The following is a 20,447-nucleotide window of genomic DNA, read 5'->3' as shown; positions in this document are numbered from 1 at the left end:
ACATACGTGCTGTAAGTTAGCAGTGAATAAAAAGGTAAGCTATTTTCATATATATAATAATCAGAATTAAAAATATTTATATTTTTAAGAATAAAAGGATTTAAATGTTTGATATATGTCATCGAACTTAAATTTTAGTGAAGGCATAAGACGAAGGCCTCATTGGTCATACCTTGTAAATGAATCTCTTTAAATCTTTTATAAGTCTTTGTAATTAGGTTAATAGTCTTCATAAGCAAAACAATTTAAGATGTGGAATTCTTGTCACAAAAGACTTAATTTGTACTTATTAGCTCATAAAATAGGTTCTATAACCATTTGTTAGTGATTTTAATTTGTCCTTTCCTTTTCTATGAATAAAAAAATTGTTCAATAGTATAAAAAAAAAGAGAAAAAAAGAATATGAACTTAAAATTACAAAAATAACCTGCCTAAAAGATTATGTGTTAAAAATAGAAAATATGTTTATCTTTAAATACTTGTTAGTCTCTCTCGTCCAACCAAATATGAAAATGTAAAATTTTTAAGTCCTTTCCTTTCTTTTTTCCTCACTTTTACCTTAACCAAACAATGTGCTAGTATAATTGAATCTTCATTTCAAACTGATATCATCAATCTCAAGATTTTAATGGACAAAACAAATAGAAGCTCTTTTTTTTTTAATTCTAATAAATATCAGGGTTCGCCTAATAGCTTTGGATAATTTAAGTGGGTTTAAACCTTGTTGCCATTAATGTAAGAATAAAAAAGAAAAGATAAAATCTCAGATCAAGCTCTAAAATTTAAAAGGTTGTGTATGTTGATTTATTAGAGTAATCCACCTCAACAGATGCAATAAATTCTAGCTTCTAATTGAACTCAATTTAACAAGAAAATATCATAAAACCAAGACTTAAACACTCTGTAAAAGTATCAATTAAGTATTCCATCTACCTTCAAACAGACTGTCTCTGAACAATAATACATGCAAGAATTACAGTGAAGTTAATTGCCATCACAATTTAATTTGCAGTGCCACCCAATTTACCGAATCCAGCATGCAGTATAAGACATGTACTTCTATTATAGGAGAAAACAAGAATCTAGAAACTTCAATCATGTTGCAAAATGGATTACATGACCTAATGAATTATCTATGAAGATAACAAAATTTACAAAACAAAACAAAAATAAAGAAAAGGTATCTCATTTACCAACCCTATGAACACTTTGGGAGGATTGAGCAAGAAATATAAAGAATCCTATAATGGCCTCAGAAAAAGCAATATAACTGTTACCAAGGTTTAAGGTCACTCACAGGTCCAGCAGTCCAATTCAAGATCTTCTCCCCTGATTTCAAGAACACAGTGTTGTCATGTGGCAGTTTCCTTGCCAGTCCATTTAAAACTTGATGGAAGGCATCTCCAGGTTGAGCAGGCTGTGGGAAAAGCATTGCTTGCTTCATGGAAGGGTTAGCAAGCAATATTTGCTTCCTCAATATGACTTGTGGTGAGATAGATGTGAGTATGGTATCCAACTTTGGAACCTCCTCCTCAGCAACAAACACTCCTATCTCTTCCCATGGGATTGCATCAGCAAATGGCAGAACAATGTCATCTGCAATAATAACAGGTATGCAACCAAATATCACAGCCTCTACCAATCTTGGGCTCCAAGGAGCCCATCCAAGTGGGCATAGGCAAAACACAGCTCGTTGCATGTCCTCGTAGTACGTGGTTGGATGCTCAGTGGAGACATCAAATAGAGGATTGTTTTTAAAGTTCTCCCACACTGCTGCTCTTGCACCTCTGCAAGATTACAGAACATGGCCACTTTGATCAATAGAAGCTTCTTTTGTTATTGCATACACTGATGCACCAAACTACATGCATACTTGATTTTCAAGTTTTTGTTTAGAAACAACCAATTTTAGGTAATGAATAGATCTTAATATGATTGACCTGATTTTTATAGTTAAACAAAATACAATAGTTATATGAATCAAAGTCCTTAGTCATTGCATCTTTCGTAAAAAAAAAGTGTAAATCAGCTTTCTTATGCATCTATGATTCAGACCCTCTCCTTTAAACTTGTAATAAGGCCTACCTTGCATAGTAACCACCTTCAGGGTCATTGCCAACATCATAAAAGAGTCCTCGGAAGTATACAAAAATGGACCTGGGAGTCTTATCAGGAATTAGGTGGGTGTGCATTTTCTGTGGTGGAGCGTATGGAGGAATGGTAATTGAGCCCTCTTTCAAGCATACATGATTCCTCTGTCCAAATGTTTGAACCAATGTAGCACGCCTTAACAGTTGAAGAATCCCTCTTTCAATTGCCTTCTCTTCCTGGTACAAATTAATATAAATATATAATACAAGTGGTATAAATAATGAAAATTAAAAGTCACACTAAATTTGTACCTGGTAATGAAAACATGCCCCAAAGTCGTGAGGAACCACAAAGAAGTGATCTGCTCCCTCTGTGCGATTCCAATAGGGCCAGTTTGAAGAAATAAGTTGTATGGCACTTCTCATCATTCGTGGTGACTTGAAGGGTAAAGGGAGGCCATTTGGTGTCAAGTCACAAGTGGTGTATACAGGGGTATAAAACCAGTCAGCCTCTTCCGGATTAAGTGTTCGGACAGGGCTAGATAAGAGAAACCGGTGCATAAAGATTTCAGCAGCAAACATATGGTTGAGGCATCTCGGATCTTTTTGCAGAATTTTCTTATTATACTTACTTGGAAGTTCATATACAAAAACCTTCAACCTTCCCACTGGATCATCTTCCAATACATCACCAGCACTACCTGCAGTTGGTTTAACCACAACATGCTTATAACTTCAGTATATCTCCAGAAATATAATTGCTTAATGTAATTCATTGAGAAATAGCACAAAAAACTGCTTATTAAACACCTTAAAATCCCAAGGGTCAAAAAAGATAAACCATAATTTTATATATATCTTGTCTTACTTAACAACCATTCCAGCTAGTTCCTGATGCTATCTTTTCAAAATCTATACATCACTGTGGCAAGTTAATATTCATGTCTTCATAACATTTAGACATGTGTTCTGTCAGGGAGTAGCGTTCATATTTTGGCTAACAATTCCCCCCTTTTTAGCTTTATAAGGCTCAAAATAAAAGAAAAAAAGTGAGTATTCTGCAAATTGTAGAGTTCCAATTTAAATTGTAATCAAGTTTCTGTTGGTAAACAAGACAATTTACTTTTAACTCTTGGGATAAAAGAGGAAGGCAACGTAAATGTTGAAATTTCTATTACAACATTCCACTATCAAAATTGAAGCTCAGAAGCCGGCAAGAAAGCCCTCGAGATTTTGAAAAACAAACCTTAAAAATGTGTTTACAATACATTGTTTTTATGCCTTTGGGTAAACCAGATTGCCAATCTATAGAAATAACAGAGCCAATAGACACAAAATTACCAATCCACAATCTTCTAGCGTAAACAAGTTCCAGGGCAGACCAATCAAAACATTTCTCTCATACCCTAATTAATTGTTATGTGTTCTCTGAAATCAAGCACAACCCATTAATGATCCTAAGACGTCATTTGGCATGCATTACCATTTAAGTTACGCAACCTAAGCAGCTATTCATTATCATTAACCCAATCGCAGTCATTGAACATTGAAACAAAAAACTGTCAAATTCCAGTATTTGTAGTATCTAACTAAAGAGCTTGGTACTTTTGGATCTTTAGAAAAACCATCCACATTCAATGCTGAAGAGCCAATGCTTAATGGTTGAAAAAATAACTTCACAAAAAAAAAAATCGTCAACTTATGCAACAAATATCCTAATCAATCTCAATCACAAGCAGATCTTAATCAAACTTATTCAAAGTAACCAGAGACACAACACTGAGAACCGCAATACAATGCGGTCAAAATCAACATCAAACATAACCATAGTTAATCGATCACAACCAACGTAAAGCCAAGCAAAAGGAAGAAACTAAAATGCAAAAATCAGCAAAAAAAAAAAAAACCTGAAATTCTTTCAGTTGGTTGGTTCCTGCCCAGCTCCACAGCACCAATTGTAAAGAAAGAATAGGCACAAAGAAACCCCAAAAGACTCAATTTCCGCATACCCATTTTTGTTTACGCAGCAAAGAAATGATTTTTGATTGAAGAATGGAAAAAGGGAAGTGATGGTGATAAAGGGTGGAACTCCAAAAGAAGGAAAGTAAGTGTTTATTATAAGGAAATCAATTGTGGTCAGAAGAAGAAGGTGAAGGTTGAAAAGTCACAGGGGAAAGTAGTTGTGAGAGGTTTCTTGGCATCGGGGTTTCGCAGGAACAGTTTGAAGAAGGAAAGTGACATGGGTTCTTCTCAGCAGCAACAGAGAGAGACAGATTTGAACATTGAGGGACCAACAAACAGAATGTGGATTTGCCTTGAAGAAACAATGCTAAAGAAGATTGAAGAAGAAGAATAAGATGAAGGTGATGAATTGGAGGAGAAGGATTTGCAATTTTCTTTGAGGTTTGATGCCAAGTCCATCTCACACAACCATTTAGACACCAAAATTCAATGATATCACTCTCTTCAATTTAGCTTTAACCGACCCTTCGTTTTTTTTTTCTCTCCCTCCAAAATGACTTAAATTAACTTTTAATATATATAATTTTTATTAATGAATTTGATTTTTTAAAATAAAATCAACGTAATGCAAGATGCCAAATACTCTTAATCAGAAATTATTAATAAAAAATTGAAACAACAAGGATTATTTCAAAACTATTATAACGAAAAAAACACTTAATAAAAACTTAGTCATACTAATTATAATAAGATTACTTTATGTGATTTTTCCTTTTTACAATAAGGAAATTACTAAAAATATGAATTTACTTGTAGATCAGATTAAAATTATCATCTACAAGTTTGTATACTTTTATATATTTTTAAAATTAGAGTTAAATATCTTTTTAATTTTTTAACCTTTACTAAAAAATGAAATTAGTTTTTTTCGAATTTTTTTTTAAATTTAGTTTCTTAACTTTATAAATATATAAATTTAGTCCTCACAACCAAATATCATTAAATTTATTTAACGTTTTAAACGCGGTTTATGATAAAAATAATATTTTTCATCTTTTGTTTTTTATCTTATATTAATAGATTCTGGTAGTCTATTTTTCTATTCATTTTTGTATAATGTACTTGAATATGTATATATATCAAAAGTCAATCTTTTATTTTGTGCAACTCTAATATTGGAATATGCAAATGATTCTTCATTCCCATTGTTTCTCTGTACGAATTTCTTTATATGGTATTAGAGTCAAGTTCTACTTTTTTTCATCTATGGCAACCCATACTCCTGATCACCTTATCAATCCTTCCCATCCCTTTTTTCTTCGATCAGGATAAAACATTGTCTTAGCTCACATTTTTTCTTTAATATTAACTAAGTGTTAGTTGAGATATGTGTTCGAACGATTAAATAAATTTAATAAAATTTTATTAAAAAAATTAAATTCACGCATCTTTAAAATTAGGAGATCAAATTGTGTCAAAATTTCAAAAAGAAATAATTTTTATAGTAAATTAAGGGACAAAAACATATTTAATCCTTAAAATTATCATTTTTTTTAAAAAAAAGTTAAACTGAAATTATGAAAAAAAAAAATAGAAGGCTCCATATTTCAATGCAGAAATCAAATAATTATTATAAGGTTGATTTGTACAAATTTTCTATACACACTCATTAAAAAATTGAATGAATTTCTTACGAGTTAACTTTAATTTAGATATAAATTAACGTGTAAAAGTTATTTATTTCTTTAACCTGCCAATAAGTTAATTTTATTATATAGAAAAAGAAAACGCTTTACTTTATTCTCTAATAATAACTAGGAATAAGTTTATCTAAATATGTTTATAATCTTATTTTATTTTTCTACTTTCTCTTTCCAATGGTAATAGAGCCGAATATTCTACTTCTCATCATGTTGTTTTCAATTTTCTATATGATTTGGGGAATCTTTGAATACGAAACATGTTTCACCTTAGTGCTTCTGTGGTAAACATTGGTAGATTAATATGTTTTTCTTGTACACTATAAATACCATATGCAGAAAGCAATTTACATTTGAGTGGTAAACATCCATAGATTAATATGTTTTTCTTGTATACTATTTTTAATCTTAAACAATTTCCTTATTTTTTTGAATGAAAGACTTAAATTTACACTTGATTTTCAATCGTATGAATCGTATGTATATGAAGTGTGAGTCTCATCATGTTGATATTTTCCATTGAAACTAACCATGAGTATTCTTATTGTACCCTCCGCTGTCAGAAAAATTTTCGATATAAATAATTGTCTAAATCGGTCACCAAAAATAATGATTGGTTCTAATACCTTTAATGAGTATTTTGAAAGAAAATAAATACAAAAATACAATATTATTAACATAAACTCATTCCACACATAAAAAATTAACATCACCTCGATCTTCAACCCAAAATCTTAAAGTTTTGATATAAAGAATTTAGAATCAATCGATGTCTATTTCCTCCTTGATCTTCCATAGAAATACCCATCGTACATGATCTCAACTTAAGTTAAAAATAAATTGTTGAAAAAACTAAAAGGAAAAATGTTAGCCGTATAGAAGAAAGTGATGTCATATTCTGAAATTAAAACTTTCAATATAGTACATACTCATACTCCACATAAAGAAAAATCTTGATGAGATACTCATTAAATTCCAACAGGATAATACTGAATCCATAAAAATACAAACAAAATGAAAATATCCAAACCGAGTCGCATAAGTCCAACGAGAACCAGCTAAACAAAACTCAGAATACAAACAAGGTGAAGAGAAAAAAGTCAGCAACGTGTGTTGGAGAAGTGTGAGTCAGCATCAACATGCAATAATGGCCCCAACCCTTTTCGGTGAACCTCAGTCACTCCCAAAATAATGTCTATTATCTCTACACACTGCAACACTACTCAAACTTCTCTCTCTCTTCGGTGCAGTGCTGTGATGATGCTGTGATGCTGGTGCATGCATGAGTTTGGTCAATAATGCACGATTTTTCTTGTCAAAACCAGATCATTGAACAGAGCAAACCCGAATTTCTTTGGAAATTTTGGAGAAACGAGGACTTTGACAGAGAAATCAAACCAACCAACGGAATTTGAAAGTCAAACAAAGTGCCTTTGAAATTTGAAACCCTGTTGCAAGGAAAATGGTTTCTTTTCGTCATCAAAGTGGTTATCGGTTCCTATAAATTGGGTGAAGACTGAAAGAGATAACAAATTTGTTGGAAAGAAGAACAGAGACAGACATTGAAGCCCTTTGAGACAGTGACAGCTCGTTAGAAGCAAAGAGGTTAGTAGCTTCTCTTCATTCTAAACTACATCAAAATGCTTCGTTGTTTGTGTTTGTCTTTTGTTATGTTCTGTTTTCACAAGCACACACTCAAAGCTTCACTTTGAGATCCATTTTTTGTTTTGTTTTCATGTTTTCTCAAGTTATCTTGCCTTTTTTAGTTGTTTTTATTTGATTCTGGAATGTTTTATGGATGATTGCTATTTGCACACCCATGATTTCCCCATATCCCATCTCTTTTTAAGATAAAAATTACCCTAACTAAAATTAAAAATATAATCATATTTCATACTCTCTCTCTCTAATGTTCTCTTGTCTTCTTTACACTCGTGTCGGTGTCATTCATTGTGATAGTTATTACTACTATCATCGTTGACGTTGTAAACGGTGATGGTCTAAGATTTATCTTCTTTGGTTTGTTTTCCTCTTTTGTGTGTATATTCTAGATTGTTTGATTTGAAAGTATTCTGAATTATAAAATGCATGAACTAGTTGCAACTCTTGGAATGATAAGTATTTTCACTTAAGACTATTTTTTTAATAGTGTATGTGAACGGGATAGATAAGATAAGTAGCTTCTTATATAATGTTTATTGGATAAATATTTGTCTTTTATATACATATTTTGTTAATATTTATGGTTATCCATAATACCCGTAAACATTTATAAAAAATATATTTAACAATATATTTTAACTATAAATTTTAATAAAAATAAAATGCATAACATTCATAAATTTAAAATAAAGTGCAAATAAATCATTTAAATAATGTTAAATGACACTTCGTAAAGAAATTGAGATTTTTTAAAACCAATTAATAAAAAAAAATAACTCATTCAAGATCAATGTGTTAATAATTTAGTCATTTTTTGTAAGCTTTTTATTTATTTAAATTATAGTATAGCGGGTATGAGTATCTACGGGTACGGATACTATGATACTCGTATTCACCCCATTAACATGCGGATATAAAAAAATACATGTACCATTTACATACACGTATCTATCTACAATATATATTTTCTACCTGTTGTGAATTTTATCTGTAAATGTATACGGGTACGAATTTTTTTGACATCCCCTTGACATAATCTGAAATATTCTTCTACATCCATAATTTAAAATATTTTTATTATGTAAAAAATGTTTTTAGGGTTATGAAACATAGGGCAAGCTTTTGAATCTATTGAATCTAGAAGAATACTTCAAATTCTACGATCTAAAAAATACTTTTTATATTAAAAAGTATTTTACATCGTGGAATATAAAATAAAGTGGTATCAGAATGTAGCTTTCCACATTTTCTCCGTGAAATCTCAAGACAAGAACACACGTCACCATGCGTGTGCCCACATAAACCTTAATTGCCATATTATAGAAGAAAGACAAAGTAGATATTTTCAAATTTAGAGGGGTGTCTTGCACAACTATGGGAGTATTAAAAGCAATCCCTATTCAGTTGATTAAGTGATTGAAGCTGACGAATTAAAAATCTGAACATCAAAAGTGGTAAAATGTGTCATGTTTTCCTATTTTCTTACTTGCGTTTTGTTTAATTAAACGCAAGAACTTAGTAATCCCAAGGTGGAGACGTTTGTCTTGGTCCACAGATCGATACCCTAGAACCAAGGTTGAGGCGAGTCAATTCGGATCGAAGGTTTGAGACATATTAAAAATTAAGACGAGTTATTTTGAGTAGAAGGTCGAAATAAGTTAGTCTAGATTGAAGGTCGAGACGCACAAACACGAGTAGAAGGTCGAGACAGATTGTCATAAGACGAAGGTTAAGATAAATCATTCGAAACCAAAGATTGAGATGGACCAACCTAGACCAAAAATCGAGATGGATCAACTCGAATAGAAGGATAAGACGAAACTTCTTTTATTTGTGCGTATCATGGCAGAAGCATGATTTGTTTTTAAAATCAACAACACCAAAAAAAAAAATTGCTAATAGTTTGTTTAGTTTTTTTAACTGATTTTAAAAACTTTTAATTGCTATAAGTGGGTGTAAAATTATTTTGAGATGTATATGTCTTAACGTGAGGTGTGTTGGAAGTTGCACATCGTCCAAAGATAAAATCAATTTATCATATATATATATATATATGAGTGTAAATTTTATTTTATAAATCAATTTTATAAGATTGAATTAAACTTAAAACAAATATTATTTGAAAAAAAATCTTAATCTTAGTTAATGACAATTAAAAATCCTTCTCAAAATCAATTCGAAAAAAATCTTATATGATTTTAATAAAAAAATAATACCAAACCATCATTGAATACAAATATAGTTTATTATTACATTTAAATATTTAAATATTATTTAATTCTTAAACAGTTTATCGTAATTTGTGGTAATTGGAATATATTATTGAAATCAAAAAAATAAATTCAATAATTTTGAATTGTCTTATATATATATACAAATTATTTAATAAATAAAACAACGTAAGTGATAACTATTTAAATTTCTTGATAATTCTTAATTTATCCGTCTAAACATAATATGAAGGTAGTGTGAAATGAATAAACTCATTTTAATCCTAATAAATAAATAGGGAAGGATTACTTAGCACAAATAATCAACATTATTTATCTCTTGCTCAAGTGTCACTTTGTCACTTGGACGACGTGACTTATTGCACACTCCATCAATTTTCATACTAACAACTTACTCAAACTCTTCATTGTTTAAATAATCACTTGTCATTTAAGCGATAATAGTTTTAGAAGAGAGAAAACTATTTTAAGTCATACCCCAATGAAGAGTTATATTGACAAAACAGCCTTAATGGTATTTGAATTATATGTTCGTTTAGATAATAATTACTTATTATTTGACCATTGACAAACAAGTTCAACACTTAACTGCAACTTATAATATTAAAAGAAACAATTTTGTGAATGCATCAATTTTCTCTAACAAAAATGAGATAAGTCAAATCATAATTGAATTGTAACATTTAAATTGATATATTTTTAAAGATGAAGAATTATACTTCATATAATTTTTTAAATATTTTCTAAAGTAAATATTTTTTAATATTAAAGGCAATTTAGAGGAATATTCACTGAATTATTTTTCAAAGTTATACAAGTTATAAGTTTTAAATATTAAGTATTTGTATGTTTTAATACTTAATTAGTCTAAAAAAATATGTATAGCTTGTTAAATTTAAAAGTTCTACACGAAGTGAATGGAAAACTAAATATTTCACATTTATACATTTAAAAACTTTATTGATAAATTTTCTTACTATTAAACTAAGTCGCATAACTTTTAGTATAATTAAATAAGATATTTTTTATTGTAATTTACTTACATTTTCTTTGGCAGACCAATTCCGGCAGCTTCTTATTAGCCGGTGAGAATGACTTTTGAACTTTGAGTTGACGCGAATCACGCGCTGTCACGTGATGTGCATGTGATGTGAGTTATGAACCAACGAACAATACAGTTGGGGCAAAACAAATAAATTCCTATCAAATTTAATCATATATCTTGGGTGGGACTTGCCATATATGTTGCACCGTTTTCTTTATATGAAATTCAGTACAATGTTAAACAAATTTAAATGTCATATAGGTTTAATTAATTTTTTAAAAGTTTAATTAATAATTTCATCATTATATTTAGATTTATGATTAATTTTTATTTTGATATTTATTTTTCAATTTAGATTGATTAAATAGAGATAACATCAATTTTATATAAAATTTAACTTTTGTTGAGATGTGATTACATATGAGACAAAACCCTCGTCTTGTCCATGTCCAAAAAATCGCCTCTTTGGATTCAATATAACAAATTTAGGAATTTTGTTTTTTTTACTACATCATGAAAGATGGACACATGAAACCAGTTGACACTTTTGGATTCATAAAAAATGAGTCAAAAACAAATATAAAGATCAAAATGAATTAAAAACTTAAATATAAGAATTAAATTATTGATTAAAATTTTTTAAACAACTCCTTAATATATAATACTATAAATATTCTTACATGATAAAAGGATTATTAGAACTCATTGTGTTCGAAATGAATTACATTGAACTCGAGTGTTTAGAAAATATTTATAGAGTACCAAGAGTAAACAGACAATTATTTTTGAAGCTGTTAAATAATTAAAATATACTAAAAATTTAAATAAGTCAATTTTACTTATATATTAATTTTATATAATTAATTTCACTTATTTATTTTGTTTTGATATGTAAATTTTAAATAATTTTACTCCATTTAATGATATTTATTTTACAATATTTAATTGTTATATATATATAAATATATTTTGTTAGAATTTAATGTAATTAATTTATTTCATGAATATGGGTAAAATTAGTCTTTTTAGTTCAATATCTTTTTTCAACTATTTTAAAAAATTGTTTTATATAAAATTAAATATATATTGTAACACTCTTAAATTAGTAGAATCACTACTAACACAAAGAAGATTTATTTCGATTGTAGATTACACGTAGATGCAAGGTACGTAAATTAAAATGTTTGTTTACCTAATAAAAGACATAAATTTATGTCTGTTGCAACAACAACAAACATAATTTTTTTATCTTAAAACTCACATTCAAGACACATAAAGAGAACTTTCATGCATATCGATTACTGAGTTCCCCCATAAATAGTCGAGCGCACCAATATTATAATGAGGAGGATGAGAAACTAGCACCCAATGCCCAGAATGGCACCTAGCGGCCCAAGCCTAGTGCCCGATGGCTACGCCACTAGAGCTCACTGGATTTAAATTCCTATGTAGCGACCAATAGCACCTGGGTGGTATTTCACTAGAATGTTAAATTTCATTGGCGCCCAACGATATAATGGTCCCCACAATACCATAATAGCAACTTAGGTGTGGCATAACTATACCAGATTGTCCATTTTACTTGTCTAGGCAATTATACTTTTTCTTTAGTTCGAAAGCACCATGGCTTAGTTCAAAATAACATTAAAAAAAGCATAAATTGAACAATCTTGTTATAGTTAATCAATGTCACATATCACCAATTATATCAAACATATTAGAGTTCGATAATGCATATCAAGTTGGGTTCATTTGTCTATCTTAGTTATTTCTATTATTCTCATGCATTAAATAGGTATATTATAGTTTAAACATTCTTAGATAGTGTCAATCAACCGATTTGATAACATTATAACTCAAGCCTCAACATCCATAGTTCAAAATATGTATATAATCTCCAACACAACAATTTAAAATCAAACACTTTAAGTCAACAATTTAAAAGGCCTACATACCAAATAAAACATTACAACTAATCTTGTCTCATCCAAATGAGAATCACATATTTATCCTACACCATAGGAAAATCCTTGATTAATAAAAAATTTTAGTGACAAAAAATAACCAGTCTATAGTGATCAATTTATATATCAATTTAAACTAAAAATTATTAGTAACTAAAATAGTTTCAAAAAATTATAATTGGTCTCTAAACTGGTAACTAAAATAGTCTTTATTTTACACTGGTCTCTAAATTGGTCACTATCATTAGCTATCTAGGTTTTGTCTACCAAAAGAATTGGTTTCTAAAATAATCTCTAGTTATGAAATTGATTTCTAAATTGGTCTCTAAACATATTTTATTATCATAAATTTGTCACTATTTGATAGTTTTCTTGTAGTGATATCAAGCGATTAAGGGTACCATTCATAGAGCAAATCCCTAATTTCATATTATATAACCGTTTTACATCATACAAACTAATTTTAAATAGAAAATAAATTCACATCAAACAATTTCTATCATCTCAATATACCATTATAATACTAATTTTACTATAAATAATCTCAATATGCCACTATAATAATAATAATAATAATAATAATAATAATAATTTTTCTATAATTTACTAACTTTCATTTATTCCTAAAATTCTAGTTCTCAAATGATGCATTAATTACATAAAAAAAAACACCTATCAAAGATTATAACACATATTGATAATCACAAACAAACAAATATTTATCTTGAACTATCTTTGAGTCACATGCATGAACCATAGAGTTACGTGTAACTCCGAATAATACACCAAGTCAAAAGTAGACAAAAATAAACTTACTCTATTTTGATTTTTGATCGGTTGGTTGAATGTGTAGAACTCTCTGCAAGGATCTTCTTACGATCTCTGATCTTCAAATAAATGAAAGATGTTGTCAAAGATCAAGAGAGAAGGTAAATAAAAATTTAAAGAATTGTTTTTTAAAAAGATGGTGGTTTTATAATGTGAAAATCTATTAATAAAAAATTTATTTATAATATATTTTAAATAATAAAATAAAATTCAATACTACTCTTTAATATTTTCTTCATCCTTACATACACACTTAGTATAAAATGATTTCTTTCATAAATGATATATAGGTAAAAATTATGTTATAGTTTAATATAAAATTTTATTTATCACATAAAAATATTTGATCTATAACTTAGTTTGAAAATAGACCATAACTCTTTTAAATAATTTTTTTTTTTTAAAATATATATATATATATATATATATATATATATAATTTTAATTAGAAAAAACAAAAAGAGACGCATAACATTCAAAAAGTTTATAATTGAGCCGAGTACCATTTGTGCAAAAGTTGATGTTGATGTCAATGGTACCCTCAAAGTAAGAAAAAAGCAAAATAAATTGTCGTCCATGAAAATCGTTTTTGTAACTCTTGTGAAGGGAAATAATGAGAAAACACAACATTAAGTTCATCTGTCCGCAACAACTAGGAGAGATAATATTTAAGAAAATAGTGTATTTATATTGTCATTTTTTTCTAAATTTATCTCTATGAATCAAATTACATAATTTTTATTTTTTCTACTCTATAAAAAATAATCAAATAATTAATTTCATGTCTTATTTATTTCCACTTTCATATTTTAGTTTTTATTCATTTCTTTGAATCAACCCAAACAGAAGAAGAAAATATAATAACAGTACCATTAGTGTAGACGCTATTATAAAATACAGTTATATATATATATATATATATATATATATATATATATATATATATATATATATATATATATATATATATATATATATATGATTTTACTTTCTTTTGATAAGAAAATATGGGCGGTTTAAGAGTAAAGCAAATAAAATTAGTCGTTTTAGCTTTTTAGTAAAAAAAGTTATTAATTTTTTTTTATTGTTAATATTTTCCTATTAATTATGAAATTATTTTTAAGAAACAAAGTTTAAAAAATATTTTTGTACTAATATATTTGTATTAAATTAATTATAAAATTATGTTTGAGATAAAAAAAAGACATCAAAAGAATATTTTATTACTAATATAGTTCTATTACATTAATTAATTAATTTATGTTTGAGAATAAAATTTAATTAAATTATTATTAGTATATGTTAATTTTTATTGATATTAAAAATAACAATTAATGATTTAAAACTTTTATTTAGTATATTATAATTTTGTTTATAAAGAAAAAAATGATTAGTTATTATTATTATCTTATAATATTATTTTCTTCTTTTATTATTTTATCTTTTTGTCAATTCTCTTACATCTTATTTTCTTCCATTCTAAAAGACATTTTTTAGGGTCTTGACAGATTACATTCCTTCAATCTCATATTGTCCGTGTACCAGATTTTCATCCTCATTCCTGGTTAGTATGTTTTTGTTTTCTACGTGTGTTATTGTAGTTTTTATTCTGTTTTGAATTTGTAATAAAATTAGAAATGTGTTTCTTTTGTCCAATTTAGTTTTTTGGTATTTTTTTATTATGAGTTCAAGAGTTTTTTTGCATATATTTTAATGATAAACTGAATTTTTTCTAACAAACTATTAATTAGATTAGGGGTTAATCTTTTGGTGGATAATAGATTAATTGGAACATAATTCAAAATTGAGTTTTATGTAGAAAGATAATTCAAATTTAGAAGAAAAAAAAGACTTACTATTGAGTTGAGAAGAACCTAAGTTTTGTGAAAAATGTATTAGACACAAAAAGAAACAATTTGATGAAAACATTAAAATGAAATTGTAAAATCTCTTCTAGAATCCTTTAGAATTGATTATTTTTTGTATATTGTAGATAAATAAATTATCACACTTCAAATTGAACAATTTAAAATATACCAAGATATTGTTTGTTTGTTATGTAGTGTTAAAAAATTAAAATCACTAGATTATACATTTTTGCAAGAAAATTTCTTAAACCTTGAAAAATCTTTAAAACATGATAATTTGTTAGATAGGGATTAATTTGATTTATTTTCATAATTAAATATCTTAAAAGAAATTATAGGTTTGGAGAATGGTAAACCAATTGACATTCTTAATTATATAAAAAAATTAGATGATTCTTTTCCTAATATATATATATAACTTATAGAACAATGTTAACAATTCCAGTATTAATAATGTCTCAAGAAAGATTAAATGGATTAGTCTTATCTATTAAAGAAGAATTATTAAATAAAATTAATTATGAGAATTTAATAAATAATTTTTCATAAAAAAAAAAACTCGAAAAGATAAATTTTAGATAAAAGGCCTCTGCTTATAAATTTGTTTTAGTTCTCTAAAACTCTTGAACCACTCTTGCAAGTTTAAAATTTCTAAGTTATTTTTGTAGTTGAAAATGTTTGTTTTCATGAAGAGTATATAAATGTTGAAAGAAGTTATTTTTTAGATAGAGTTATTAGAAATTTATAATACGAGCGAGTGGAGTAAAATAAAAAAGTTAAAAGAGTAAATGACATCAATATCTTATTAATATTGTATAAATTTTATTTAAAATAAAATATATTTAAACAAGATTCATATTTTATATATATAAATAGGAGCCTAAATTATTTTGATGTGATTTGTTAAGCCTTTAAGTTAGAGAGGAAAGTTGTGTGGCATTAAGTGGTGAAGACAGAGCAGTGAATGAGTGACCGAATTGACCAAATATAATTAATGGATCTGGTTTACGGAATCGATATTAGTTGTAATCACATTTCTTCACGGAAGCAATAAGTTACAGAAACTAGTTATGCATCACATTCAACTTCATCTTCCATTAAAGCCCACGCATTTCAATTCTTGTACTTCTTCTGAACAACACTCCACAGACCCCATTCTCATTTTCAAGAAAAAAATAAATAAACTTTCTTCTCTCTTTTAGCATTCAATGCTCTAAACTATTACCTTCATGCCGATCTTCCTGCGTACCAAATTAAGTTGTTCAACATCAATGTCTTGGTGGATGGGTTAACATGCTGCATATATAATCACTTTTCTTCTCCATAACTTTCCAAAAAAAACTGGGTTCAGGTTCTTTGCTTGAAGCGAAACCAAGAAGAAGAAGAAGAAAAAGAAGGTTGAAATGGAAGCAATGAACGTGATGAGGGTTAGAGAAGACGTGCGTGTGGAAGACGATACCACTCAGACTGAACTCACCAAAATTCGTCTCTTGAGGGCAATGGTTGAAGCACGAGATCCCTCTGCTAAGGTACACTATATTCTTTTCATTTCGATTCTCTGAAATTTTTTATTTTTAGAGATAAATTTTCAATAAATATTTTAAATGTAAGAATTCTTAAGATTTCTATGAATTTATTTTACTTGATTAAGATCAAGAGGTACCCTAGGATTTAACTTTAAAATGAAATTTAGATGAGACATTAGTCACATGAAAAGACTTTAAAAATAGTACAAATGCTCCAAATAAAATCTTGCAATAAAGAATATTCAGTAGTTATGTAATTAAAAGCAATTACCATTTATTCTTGACTGTTCTTACCTGTTACCTTTTTGTGATCTTTCATTTTCACCATTTATCACCAATATTGGTGAGGAATAGACAGAGATATTATGACAACTCACACAACCTCTAGGTTTTTGTTCGTACATTTTAACGTGGTTTTACTTTTAAGGTTTTCTTCATTTTCAATTTTAAAATTTAAAAAATATATGCATTGAAATTTCCAAGAGCATATCAATTACTTTTAGAATTTGAATTCTCTGCATATCGATGAACACGAGTTTTAATATTTTAAAATATATTAAAATGATTTTCAAATATTGTAATAAGTATTATTATATATATATATATATATATATATATTATTTTAAAGTGTAATAATTGATAATAAATTTTGAATTGAAATCATACACTACTACACTGCCATATTAGTAAGTAATGCATCAACCAACGGACAGTGACATGAGCCGAAAATATTAAATGCCTGTCAGATTTAATTTTATCACGAGGCATTATTAAGCTCTCTTATTATTGTCAGATTTTGAATATTTTTAGTCAAATTTATTAGTCCTATTATTTAATTATGTGAGCTATTTATAAAATGTTAATTACATAACATATTTAAAAACCAATAAATGTATCTTTTTCTTTTTCAAGGAGTGAGTTGAAAGTGATTTTTTTATGTAAATTTTTTATAAGAAAATTTTATTTTATCTTCTTCATTGCATCAACACACCACAATGTAAGATCAATTTGAACCAAAAATCAACACTTTGCTTTCAAAATTTTAGTTACACTAATAGTTTACTAACAAAATTATTTGTACGTCAATTTTACTATAAGAAATTTTTGCACTATTGACTGGGCTTTGAATAAAAGTACTGAATTATGTTTTGTGAATGCCTAACAAATATGAAAGTTTTGTTGAATTGTGCGTGTCAGAAAAAAAAAAATGTTGATCAAAATCGCTTTGTTGGTAAACTGTCTATTTTTTTACTTAAGTTACTTATTATTCATCAATTTCTTCGCGAACTCTTTCGCGTAGTTAGTTTGCATGTCCATTTAATCCTTATCTTTCGTTAATTAGTTGCCTTGAGTGTCAAACCATATTGTTAGAGAAAAACAACTGAGATCTATGGAGATAAATAAATTGTTAATTTTATGTTTATTCGAAATCTTAGTTTAATTTTATATATATATATATATAAATATGTTAAGAACCGGATTTTAAGTCTAATTCAATCCTATCAAATTGGCTTTAATATGAGATTTGCACTTTACTTATATACTATAAAATTGATTTATTTTCGATCAATGTAGGAATTTCAACAATATTGTCTATTTTCTTTATTTGTAGTTGTAATTTTACTATCTTTTATAACTTAATAGATAGTATAAAAGTTATCCACAACATTTGTTTTTCGATGGGTTATCGTGTTATTCGTTATCAATCATATCGGATCATTATTTGGTGTCTAGATTTGCTTAACTTGATTCCATTATAGCTCAAAAGTTGATTTTGGTTTGTCGGTTGCAGGAAGAAGATGATTTTACGATTAGAAGATTCCTACGTGCTCGTGATTTAGATTTGGAGAAGGCTTCTACAATGTTCCTGAAGTACTTGAAATGGAGACATTCCTTTGTTCCAAATGGTTCTGTAACTGTATCAGAAGTTCGCAATGATCTTGCTCAGGAGAAGGTGTTCATGCAAGGACATGACAAGATAGGTCGACCCATAGCTGTTGTAGTCGGTAGAAAACATTTTCAGAACAAAGATGGTGGAGATGAATTCAAACGTATGTTTAATTCCAATTAACGCCATTTAATCTTTACTTCTTCTAGTATACTTTGTGTCCCTCATTCACAAGTATATAACTTCTTTGTGACACAGGTTTTGTCGTCTACGTGTTTGACAAAATATGCGCAAGGTAATCCCAATTTTATTCCTTACTTGTCTTTCATCCAGAACTATTAGTTTTGAAGTTTTGTGTGTTTGAAAGGTAATTAACATGGCTCTTGGTGTATTAGTATTCCACCTGGTCAAGAAAAGTTTGTTGCCATAGCTGAACTCAAGGGATGGGGATACTCAAACAGTGACGTTCGTGGATACCTTGGTGCTCTAACAGTTTTGCAGGTATAGCACCATTTATTGGTTGTTTCAGTGTTTTGACATGGTAGAAGACAGATTAGTGTGTTTGGTAACATGTCACACATCAGTTAGGAATAAGGTCAATGTTAACATGTTTGTGTTTGTGTGAAGCTGGAATTGAAGTTCTTATGTTGTGATGGCTGTAAATTTTTGGATGCAGGATTATTACCCGGAAAGATTGGGGAAGTTGATTATTGTCAATGCACCATACATATTTATGAAAGTGTGGCAACTCATTTACCCTTTCATTGACAACAAAACCAAGAAGAAGGTTATGTCTTAAATTCAGTTTCTATCTAATTAAATACATGATATATGGTATGTGTTTGAGATGTTGAAGTTGGATTTGCTTGCAGATAGTGTTTGTGGATAAAAATAAGGTTAAATCTGCACTGTTAGAAGACATTGATGAAAGTAATATGCCAGAGATATTCGGTGGGCCACTACCATTAGTCCGAATTCAGGATATCTAAAGTAACTGCTAACAAAATAAGGAGAGACCATAATAGAAAAAAGAAACTTTATTCTTTCTAATTTGTGTATTTGTATGGTATTTTCTGTACCCAAATAAAGTACACTACTACTGATCATGTGTTAATTACAGAAGACTGGAATAATAAAGATGGCCATTGTTGTCTCAACAGATTCAATATGGTGCTACTTGTCCTCATTCACATAATGTAGGTAGGTTATTGCATCAAATAGTGATGTTTGATGTGGGTTATGATACAAAATGCTGGTATTTCACCAACCTAGTTGAGGCTTACCATAAATTGCATTATCAAACCAAGAATCGTCCCAGTACACAAATTTTTCTTTTTCACGGCACCCGGAGGAAATATTGATCAGCTTTAAAAAAATTAGGAATATTTACCAGAAATCTTATACCGATCAAAAGGATAAATATATATATATATATATATATATATATATATATATATATATATTGAAAAGAATAAAATTAATGTTTGAGGTAAAATTAAAATTTATTTTTTTCTCAAATTTTGTTACAGTTTCTTGAATTTTAAAAATGAATAAATATTGTCTTTATAATTTGATTGAAGTTAATTTTTTTTATATGTCAAATGACATTTTAATTTTTGAACTTTAAAAATAAATAAATATTGTCTTTATAATTTGATTGGGGTTAACTTTTTTATATGTCAA

The 20,447-nt window shown here is 28.1% G+C and overlaps 2 protein-coding genes across 8 annotated transcripts; one reads left to right on the top strand and one right to left on the bottom strand.

Annotated features, from left to right (window-relative positions):
• Positions 1-1,038: 1,038 nt before the first annotated feature.
• Positions 1,039-4,548, bottom strand: LOC114175287 (probable beta-1,4-xylosyltransferase IRX10L). Its single transcript, XM_028060067.1, has 4 exons — positions 3,998-4,548; positions 2,403-2,791; positions 2,086-2,327; positions 1,039-1,787 (listed from the first exon to the last, which is right to left on the bottom strand). The coding sequence occupies exons 1-4, from the start codon at positions 4,101-4,103 to the stop codon at positions 1,274-1,276; spliced, it is 1,251 nt and encodes a 416-aa protein (XP_027915868.1). The 5' UTR covers positions 4,104-4,548; the 3' UTR covers positions 1,039-1,273.
• A 2,351-nt stretch (positions 4,549-6,899) lies between these two features.
• On the top strand, positions 6,900-19,930 carry LOC114175839 (phosphatidylinositol transfer protein 3-like). 7 transcript variants are annotated; one of them, XM_028060663.1, is made up of 10 exons: positions 6,900-6,918; positions 7,003-7,357; positions 13,508-13,583; positions 14,969-15,046; positions 16,702-16,879; positions 18,669-18,927; positions 19,023-19,059; positions 19,160-19,265; positions 19,441-19,551; positions 19,637-19,930. In XM_028060663.1, exons 5-10 carry the CDS (start codon positions 16,754-16,756, stop codon positions 19,751-19,753), a joined length of 756 nt encoding a protein of 251 aa, XP_027916464.1. In that variant the 5' UTR covers positions 6,900-6,918; positions 7,003-7,357; positions 13,508-13,583; positions 14,969-15,046; positions 16,702-16,753; the 3' UTR covers positions 19,754-19,930. The 7 variants fall into 7 exon arrangements, with proteins under 7 accessions (XP_027916464.1, XP_027916462.1, XP_027916460.1 ...); XM_028060661.1 differs by lacking the exon at positions 6,900-6,918 and having other exon boundaries at positions 6,933-7,357; positions 14,980-15,046; XM_028060659.1 differs by lacking the exon at positions 6,900-6,918 and having other exon boundaries at positions 6,933-7,357.
• Positions 19,931-20,447: the final 517 nt, after the last annotated feature.

The sequence above is a fragment of the Vigna unguiculata genome, chromosome 3 (assembly GCF_004118075.2).
Source record: "Vigna unguiculata cultivar IT97K-499-35 chromosome 3, ASM411807v1, whole genome shotgun sequence".
NCBI lineage: Eukaryota > Viridiplantae > Streptophyta > Magnoliopsida > Fabales > Fabaceae > Vigna > Vigna unguiculata.
Note: the sequence above shows the minus strand (reverse complement) of the source record. Positions and strands in the feature narration are given on the sequence as shown.

What these genes read in the sequence shown, in the direction of transcription:
- LOC114175287 (XM_028060067.1), bottom strand. Translation starts at nt 4,103, where the DNA reads ATGGGTATGCGGAAATTGAGTCTTTTGGGGTTTCTTTGTGCCTATTCT. An exon ending in GGGCATGTTTTCATTACCAG is followed by an intron (nt 2,328 to 2,402) that starts GTACAAATTTAG and finishes AATTTGTACCAG; the next exon opens with GAAGAGAAGGCAATTGAAAG. An exon ending in GAAGGTGGTTACTATGCAAG is followed by an intron (nt 1,788 to 2,085) that starts GTAGGCCTTATT and finishes GTAATCTTGCAG; the next exon opens with AGGTGCAAGAGCAGCAGTGT.
- LOC114175839 (XM_028060663.1), top strand. Translation starts at nt 16,754, where the DNA reads ATGGAAGCAATGAACGTGATGAGGGTTAGAGAAGACGTGCGTGTGGAA. An exon ending in TTTGACAAAATATGCGCAAG is followed by an intron (nt 19,060 to 19,159) that starts GTAATCCCAATT and finishes TTGGTGTATTAG; the next exon opens with TATTCCACCTGGTCAAGAAA. An exon ending in GTGCTCTAACAGTTTTGCAG is followed by an intron (nt 19,266 to 19,440) that starts GTATAGCACCAT and finishes TTTTGGATGCAG; the next exon opens with GATTATTACCCGGAAAGATT.